At 37.9% G+C, this 9,309-nt stretch overlaps 1 protein-coding gene across 1 annotated transcript; it reads left to right on the plus strand.

Moving 5' to 3' along the window:
* The first annotated feature begins 495 nt into the window (after positions 1–495).
* LOC122278965 (probable E3 ubiquitin-protein ligase LOG2) lies at positions 496–7,941 on the plus strand. The gene is made up of 3 exons (XM_043089190.1): positions 496–1,408; positions 6,608–7,103; positions 7,617–7,941. The coding sequence occupies exons 1-3, from the start codon at positions 915–917 to the stop codon at positions 7,731–7,733; spliced, it is 1,107 nt and encodes a 368-aa protein (XP_042945124.1). The 5' UTR covers positions 496–914; the 3' UTR covers positions 7,734–7,941.
* Positions 7,942–9,309: the final 1,368 nt, after the last annotated feature.

Here is a 9,309-nt window from a genome sequence, read left to right on the forward strand (position 1 = left end):
AGGTTTCACTTGAATGTATTTAAATGTTAAATTTTGTAGGTTTGGACGGTGGTTCCATATGTGGTGATCTCATGGTGGCTAGGCCATGGGATGGCAACCACCGACCATCTCATGGGCGGCCCGAATTAGTTCTTAAAGAATTATCCACCACTCTACCTCAACGGTGATCACCTCATTTAGTTATTTTTAAATATTATATTAATTAAAGAAATAGAATTATGTTGACATGGTAAAAAGTTTTAAGCGAGATGTTTAAATTTTGAAAAATTATTGTTTAGATAGTAAAATTAGATAAGATAGTTTTAGATAAAAGTTAAAAATTAAATAAAATAATGTTAAAATATTTATTTTATATTATTTTTGTTTGAAGTTTTAAAATAATGAAATTTTTTATTATATATTATATAAAAATTAAAAAAATTATAATAATAAAAACAAACATCTACTCCACTGTGTCCAAACGCATGCGCTGCCGAGTCTGCGTCACTCATGCAACTGTTTTGGTTGGAGCTATGCGCAATCCCCATCACACCAACAATCATATAAAAGTTTCTGTTCGTCGGTCCTCCGTTCCTCTCCCTCGCCTCTCCTTTGTGTATGTGTTCCTCTCCTTCCTCTTTCTTTAGCTTTTTCCACCTTTGCATTTCGTTTTTCTCTTTAAACCTCCAGGTGGTGTTTGATTCCTTCTAACCTTTCATTTCTTCCGTTTGCACAAACCCCAAAGTTTTTCCCGCAACAGTCACGGATAAAGCAGAAACGAAAGCACAATTATCAACCATTGCATGCATACGTGCATCTCGTTATGACATGTGGATCCTCTTCGTTTCCATGAGATGAAAACGGGGTGGGAAAGTTTCTAGGATTTCTCTCGGCGTGTTCCGTTTGGATCCTAGGGATTTGGGAACGAGAATTCTATGGGAAACATCTGGAGTAGCGGTGTGAACGGCCGTCGAAGGCGCGAGAGCCGTCGGAGCCACCCGCCCCCTCCTCCTGTGGTACCACCGCAATCGGAAATCTCCGTCAACCGGTACGTAATCCCCGCCGCCACGCCCTATCACTCACAGGACCCTAACCCCAACAATACTCCCCATCCTTACAACCAGTACCCTGGCTATTATGTACCTCCACCGGCTATGCCGATGCCTCTACCTGCCTTCTATGACCATGGGCCTCATTCTAATCCCCATCTTCAAGTAGACCCGGCTCAGGCACACGCCAATTGGGTCGGCGGGAGTTACCCTTGTGGACCGGTCATGCCTCCTCCGGCGCCCCATATCGAGCACCAGAAGGCAGTTACTATAAGGAACGATGTTAATCTCAAGAAAGAGACTTTGAGGATCGAGCCGGACGAGGAAAACCCCGATCAGTTTCTCGTATCCTTCACATTCGATGCCACTGTTGCCGGCAGGTATATAGCTTTTTCTTGGTGATATTGAAATATTCCACCTTGCGCTTATGGGTGGTGTCTGAAATTTATTTATTTATTTTTAAACATAGTGGGGTTTCTGAAATTTATAGAAAGCTTGAGGTTGTTGCAATATGGATTGTGATTCGTCTCAATAATATTTTGAAATACTTTTCAACCGTTACTCTTTGTTTGTTTAATGCGTTGCATTAGGATTTGCTGCTTAATTTTAATCTTTTTTTTAATTGGCACCGGATCTCCGAGACTAATTCTGAGGTGTACAGGCCCTCGACAAGTGGAAGATTATCTGCTAATAGTTTTAATCTATTACCCGGTCAGTCTGTGTGGGGAGATTATACTCTGCGGTCGGGGATTGGATTTCTATTATATAACCTATAGTCTCGATTTTATGCATAAATAATAAATATATAGTTTTCTGTTTATTGAATATTTTGAAGATCTAAATTAATTGATTTGATTCTATTTGTTTGAAAATAAAAATAAAAATTGATGCTTTGATGAATTAAATAAAGTGTTCTCTTGATGAAACATAGATGGTATGGGCCCTCACTATGTCTCTCCATGCAGAGATTTATGGATTTGTGAGTAGTTTGGAGAACTTTGTGATTTACCAGAACTAGGTGAGTCTGAGATTTTCTTTTTTCTGAAGCACTGTTGCCGAGGTTCCATTAAGAGATTCAGGGGTTTGTCTGTTTTGAGAATCAAATGGTACCTAGAGTATAATTTCTCTGCAGGATTTGTATTCTCCGGATACAATTTCAATGGAATTGGGCACACTGAAGAAGGAAGCTCTTTGTGCCATGTTCCCTAGGTTTGAGTTAGCATGGACCAATCCTCCATATAGCTTTTCTTTTCCTGTATACTTTATACAATCTAGTGTAAGGTTAATCAACTTCTATATCGGAGGTATGCCCTTTTATCCACTTTGCTTTGGCTTTAAACTTGTTGTATGTTTGTTGGAAGATAGCTGAATGAGGAATCTGGTTTGCTGAAGGGGTTTAGTGAGGAGTGGAAAGATATTCTGTGACTATTATTGGTGGAAGAGTGGATGGGCTGCATATACTTTTAGAAATGATAACACGATTACAGATGTGTGGATCGGCACTATGTTAGTTACAATTTTGTGTTCTTATTTTAGTACATTTCCTGGATTGGCCCTTAGTTTCTATGAGTATCCTTGGATCTAGAATGCAAGATTTTTCCATTTCCTTAAAAAACATTTAAATATGCCAATTGTAAATTTTCACTTGGACCAATTTGACAATTGAGCCACTGGAAATTGGAATCTTGTGACTGTCTTGCAGGGTCCGCTAACCATTTATGACTCTATCAAACATAGTTGCATATAGAAACTAATTTTATGTGGATGAATCCGCCAATCTACATGCATCAGTTATATCCTAATGTAATGTTTATGATTATGGTTGTTATAATTACTACTTACTGTTAATATTATTATTTTATAACAGGCAGCATTTGTTTCTATCTAGGGAAATTGAGAAGAAAAGCCGTGTTTTCCAATACCAGAGTTTTCTTTCATATTATCCTCTATGAATTTTGGATTGAGATTCTTCACCAGTTCTTTAACTTTTTTAAATATAAGTAATTGAAGATTAAATTGAAAAAGGTGAAAGACATAGTCCATTTAGATAGGACATACTCATTCAAGTAAAACACCTAATTATAAATAGAAAAAGTTACAAGCAAATTATGAAAACTTAGCCATTAAAGTCTATAGCTACTCAAAGGAATAGAGTGATGATGAAGAAAATTTTAAGATCATCAGTTGTCTGCTCGTGGTCTTCAAAATTTGTGTCATTCCTTTCACTCCAAATACACCACAACGGACAGATTTGGGGCAATCTTCCACAATCTCCAGTTTTCTCAGTTTTGCTAGAAGGTCTATTACACTTCTAGGCATAACCCAAACCAACCCCACTCTACCAAAGAAGTCATTCCACAGAGCTCTGGTGGTCTCAAAATGGAGTAAAAGGTAGTTTACAGATTTCACACTCTTTATGCAGTTACAACACCAGTCAGCCATAATGATAGGGCATTTTCTTAGGTTTTCCATGGTGAGAATCTTCCTTAAGAAGGCTTTGTAGGCAAAAACAAAGCTACTCTTACAGGTGCCTTAGTCGTTCAAATACCCCTTCAAGAAAAATTGTTACTATTCTGAGAAGTAAAATCCTGATAGAAAGAATGAGCAGTGAACTGCCTCTTCTTGGAAGGATCCAAAGGAAGTAAGTGCCTGCTTGAATGAACAAACGGCAAACTTCCTCTTCTTGGAAGGATTTAGGGTCTTATCACACACTGAAAAAATTAGTATTACATTGAGGGGAGCCTCATGAGAACCACTAAAGCTTCCTGTACATGTGCAATACTATACACTTCTGCAAAAGTTTCCCTGAGGGCCCTATCTCAACTATAAATCATGCCAAAAGTAATCCTAGAGTTATCACCTACCTCAAGTCTAATATGACTAGAAAAGACCACAAATCCTCTTCTAATGTTTTTCCACAACCTCACCACTTATGGTCCATGTACCTCATTAGAACAACACTCCCCCCAAGCACAACCAAATTTGGATTCTAGGACTACTTCTACCGTTGTCTAGACAAAGTGAAGGTCTTTGATCTTATACACAGGCAGGGATATATCGACACATCACACTACAACTTTCTACCAGGCCACCTTCTCATGTTGATTATGCCAGAACCATTTCCCTAGTATGGCTCAGTTGAACAAAACAAGTTTCAAACTCCCGTCCCCCAGACATTGGAGAGCACACCTTCTCCCAGCTTACTAGATGGAATTTAAATCTTCACCTATTCCAGTACATAAAAGGTCTTGTTGTAGCTTCTATATTTGTTTGACCATACGAATGGAGAGGGGAAACAAGGATAGGAAATATGTGAGCAAATTGGACAGAGTATTCTTATGAAGGTAATCTTGTTATTTTTAGACAAATAAATCCTCTTTCAACTAATCTGTGCTTAATTTTCTCAATCAGACCATCCCAAATAGACTTGTTCTAATAGTAAAGAGTAATTTGATTAAAAATAGAAATGAAAAATAACTAAGAGAGAAAAAAATGGTTCAGAATCCCCACACACTGGTAGCCCCTTGGCAAAGGCTAGATTTGGAGAGATTCACATAGGTTGCGGACCACCCCATTCAGGGCGGGTCATCCACCTTGTGCCATCCCATGCAAAGGAGGTGAAAGAACCTCTGTGCAAGGTGGATCGATCACCTCTTATAGGTCACCCCTGTATTCCCCATCCCCATGGTATTGCTGCACAGGGTGGGGGGTCCACTTTGCATCGTGTGTATTTGGGGGCCGGTGGGGAGTAGCCCCCATTAGGCAGGGATTCCTCCAGTTTTAGGCTGTTCTAGCTCGTGGTGGGGTTTCCGCTCTTTTTAGTCGTATTCTTATTATTGATTTTTCTTTGTGTCTTTACAATTTTCTATTGACTCAATGAACATTCAATCAATTGTTAGTACAAGTCAGTAACTTCTGTTTAAAAATTATCAAAAAAAAAAAATAACCGAGAGGGAAATCTGGTCTTGAATCTAAGACACTTTAAAATGCATCTCAAATCTGCCAAAAATAAATGGGTATTAAACAGAAAACATGTGGAAAGCATTGGGGAGTTCTTCTGGTGATGTTTGGAAATAATTTTGATCTTATCCCATCTCATCTCATCTCATTTCCTTCCCAAACATCATTCAAATACAAACACTTTCAAACTAATCATTACAATTTTCGCAAACGTTCAAACTAAAAATAAAAAACAATTTAACCTTTTCAAATCCCAAAATAAAAATAATATTAAAAAATTATATTATAACAATATTTAACTTTATAATATTTTTTATTCAAATTTTTCTCTCTTATTTCTCAAAACCCCTTAAAACATTAACTTAAACTATCTCATTACTATTTACAAACCATCTTACTATTCACAAAATTCTCATCCCATCTCATTCCCCAAACATCCCACAGTTTCCATTTTTTTTTTTTTTTTTTTTTTTTTGTGCATCACAAGATGTTGGCTGTAGTGGTAGAAAATAAGTGTCTCAAGTTTACTTTCTCATTTAATGTGTTTCCAACCCTATTCATCTATGGTTGAAAGTAGCTCATCTGCTTTTATAATGAGGGAGGAGTTGGAGTTAAAGATTAGGTCGGTTTTCTTACAACTTTGTCCAGAGACACCTGGAGTAATGAGACTGCATTGGGTGAAGAAGGTTTAGAGAATCTACAATAAAGTTTAAACAGGTAGAGAGCTGATTGAGATGGTTTAGTAATCTTTGATGGAAAGTTCAGGTGTCACATATGGGCCATCGAATTGTTGAAATGTCCTGATAAGGCTGCAGTGGGTTTGAACAAAGCGAGAGTAATGAGAAACTTTTGGAATCACTACAATCATTGATACAATTGTTTTGGAATCAATGCAATCATTGATCAAATTGTGTTTCCAATTGAAATTGTCAACAACAGAGAAGTCAGGAAGGCTTGAATGATGACAATGAGGACTGAGGAGTTTGCTTCTGTAGTTATTCATTTTAAGTAGTGCAGATTTGTGATACTCGTTTTAATTATTGAAAAGCAATTGATGTTGCTCAGCTGGATGTTAAACATGTCTACGGCAAATACAAAATGATCATATGAAGATCTTAGGCTGTATTTGGGACTGTAGAAAGCAAAATATTGTTGTGGTGTATCAATGGTTCTATTCATCTTTCATTATTTTTTGGTTTAAGTTGCTGCTTATCAAAACTGAAAGCAAAATATTGTTAGTCTAATTTATCCATCTGATATTACCAAGCAGGATATTTTGCAATATTACCAAGCGGGGTATTTTGCTTGCAGTTCTGTTTTTCTATGTCCAATCTACCGTTTCATCTGCTGGGAGGCATCACTTTTGTTGTATATATATATATATATATATCTTTCTTGTTATGGGCATTATTTTTTTTTAGGTATAACTAGACTCTTAATCTTTGGTTTTTCAAATTTATTGGGATCTTCAAATGTTGTCTTTGTTTGTTATAGGGGTTTCCACCTTGCAGATTATTATTATTATTATTATTATTATTATTATTATTATTATTATTATTATTTTGCTTTTTTTAAATCATCGCTGTCTTGATTAAATTTTCATTGGCTTTGCTCTACAGCATTAGCATTATCTTCTTTGCAAAAGAAGGTGAGGACTGCAACCTGACACCAATGAAGGAAAACCTAATTGCGCCTGTGACAGTACATTTTCAACAAGGTCTGGGTCAGAAGTTCCAGCAGCCCTCTGGAACTGGAATTAACTTCTCAATATTTGAGGAGACTGACATTCTGAAAGTGGGTGACATGAACATCTATCCTTTGGTGGTTAAAGCAGAGGCAACCGCAGTTAACAAGAATGGTACAGATGGAAACGCAATAGCTCCAACTACCAACTCCCAGATAACTCAGGCAGTGCTTGGAAAGGAAAAAGGTGAATACCAGGTGAGGGTAGTGAAGCAGATCCTTTGGGTCAATGGAATGAAGTATGAGCTGCAGGAGATATATGGGATTGGGAATTCCGTTGAGGGTGACTTGGATGGGAATGACCCAGGAAAAGAATGTGTAATCTGCCTGTCGGAGCTGCGGGACACAACTATTCTACCCTGCCGCCATATGGTAATTAGCCTCTTGTTATTTTATCTGAATCTGTGATTAGATTATCGCTGCAGCTGAAATTTAGAATCAAGCTGCCCGTATTAGTTCCAACTTCCTTGTACAGAGGTTGCAAATTCCAGCTAATCATGGCACCTTATATTTGGCTGCTTGTGTTTTTGGTCATTTTAAGTTTGGGGGCTGTTCTAGAAAGTCAACTATCTAAACTTCCCTACCAACTATTTAATTTCGACCCTTGTTTGCTGTAAGTTGATTGCCATGGCTTGCAATTGCATGATCTCAAACTGTTTTACTATATATGTATATATGTCATGAACTGATGATTTCTTGGTTACCAATGCAATTGCATGAGTTTGGTTCATAATGTTACCAAGGTAAATATGACTGAATGGGCTACAATACTAGGTGCATCCATGCTATCACAGTCTGTTGCTCATTTGCAAAGCATGAATCCATAGAGTTACTTAATAGCATGGTCTTGATGTAATATTGGTTGGGTCTCTTTGCATGTGGCAGTGTATGTGCAGTGGATGTGCAAAGGTTTTGAGGTTGCAGACAACCCGGTGCCCGATATGCAGACAACCAGTTGAGAGGCTTTTGGAAATAAAGGTCAACAATGGATTTGAGGAATGAAAAGTATTCCGCCACTACAATGCTGTATATAACCCTGTTGTCCTTTTTTTTTTTTTTTTTGTAATAACCTGGAAAGAATGTATATTTGCGTTTGATTAGTTTCTGGTAGTGACATGCTGGCATTACATTTCGTCTGCTTGGATTAGTGCTTTGTGGCAATTCCTTGGAGGGATATAAAATACACGTTTGCTGGTCGTGTTCTATCGAACTTTGTCTTGTGAAGTTTATTTAAGTAGTCACATTGTCTGCAGGTACAGTAGCATTTCGTGAGTCATTGGTAGGTCTGAAGTCTTTATAGAAAAAAAGAGGGAATAAATTGCATATCATGGCTTGCTATTCTGAAAAAAATGAAACCGCAATCCATAGAAAACCCCTATTCGATACAATTATACAAATTGTGTCCATCCCAATGCAAAATGGGATGAGTGGCTGCCGTTACAAACTCTAGTTGCTTGTGTGATGCGGCAATAAAAGCTACAAACATTTGATTTCTGGGGATATTCTGAGATCCGTGGGGAATGTGAAAAGAGATAAGCAGAGAAGTAGAAGGGCAATCCATGGCTTAGCTAAAAAATGCATTTACACTCGTCATCTGCAGTCATGGGACTGGAGAAGCGCATCCTATCTGTAGTATTTGATATGATGTAAACTGTTTATGGAAACGATAAACACATTATGTTTAACACAATTGTGTGTTAAAATTGGGATATTTTTGTAAAACACCTCATAAAAATAACATCAATTTACAAAAGTATCGGCCCCATATTTCTTACCATCCCCGATGATAGAAGAAAGATAAGCTAAAATGGCTGTTGGAGAGGCAAGAAGAAAGATTCTTATTTGGACTGGAGGGAAGGATGCGGGGTTAAGCTGAGTTAAACCTAAATGTATGCATGGTTAAAAAGGACAAAAGGCCCATTTCTTGTGTTGCTCGAGAATTTGTTAATCCTTTTGATCTTTATACTTGTGGCACTCTATTACTAACTAGTTGTTTTGGTGCTTTAACGAGCCTTGCTTATCTATGAGACAGATGAGCAAGTGGGAAAATGTGGTGTCGTGACTTTTTCCTTGCGCATATAGGCCGTGAAAATGGATTCCAAATCAGGCTTTCCTCCCTTGAGTAGAAACTTTTCAGAAAGGAGGATATCCTGAACCAAGCACTAGCAGTCATAGTCTCAAAGGGTAATGAAGTTGGATCAAGAAGGCCGAAAGCCAGGCTGTAAAGGTCCATTATGCGAGTGATTTCTCGTATGTGAAATCATTACTTGTCGTGTCGCAAAGACTTGAGGGGCCGTTGAAAATACCGTCCCTTGAACTTATTGTCGTGATGCGGGACAGAATCAGCGACAATCTCATTTGTGAGATTAACGAGATTGAATCCTGCACGATCATGATTCATGACCTTTGCGGGACCAACCAACGAAGGCTGCAAATCCTATCAGGCAGCCTAGCTTGAAAATTACTGTCGGGACACAGCATTTGCGCCAGTCAAAGCAGCTACAAGAATTATCAAAATGAGTTCAAATGGAAATAATGAAGGTGAAGAAGACACAAGGACGCACAACAAATTTCCGGA

Source organism: Carya illinoinensis, chromosome 10, assembly GCF_018687715.1.
Source record: "Carya illinoinensis cultivar Pawnee chromosome 10, C.illinoinensisPawnee_v1, whole genome shotgun sequence".
Classification (NCBI taxonomy): domain Eukaryota; kingdom Viridiplantae; phylum Streptophyta; class Magnoliopsida; order Fagales; family Juglandaceae; genus Carya; species Carya illinoinensis.

What these genes read in the sequence shown, in the direction of transcription:
- LOC122278965 (XM_043089190.1), top strand. Translation starts at nt 915, where the DNA reads ATGGGAAACATCTGGAGTAGCGGTGTGAACGGCCGTCGAAGGCGCGAG. An exon ending in GATGCCACTGTTGCCGGCAG is followed by an intron (nt 1,409 to 6,607) that starts GTATATAGCTTT and finishes TTTGCTCTACAG; the next exon opens with CATTAGCATTATCTTCTTTG. An exon ending in TTCTACCCTGCCGCCATATG is followed by an intron (nt 7,104 to 7,616) that starts GTAATTAGCCTC and finishes TGCATGTGGCAG; the next exon opens with TGTATGTGCAGTGGATGTGC.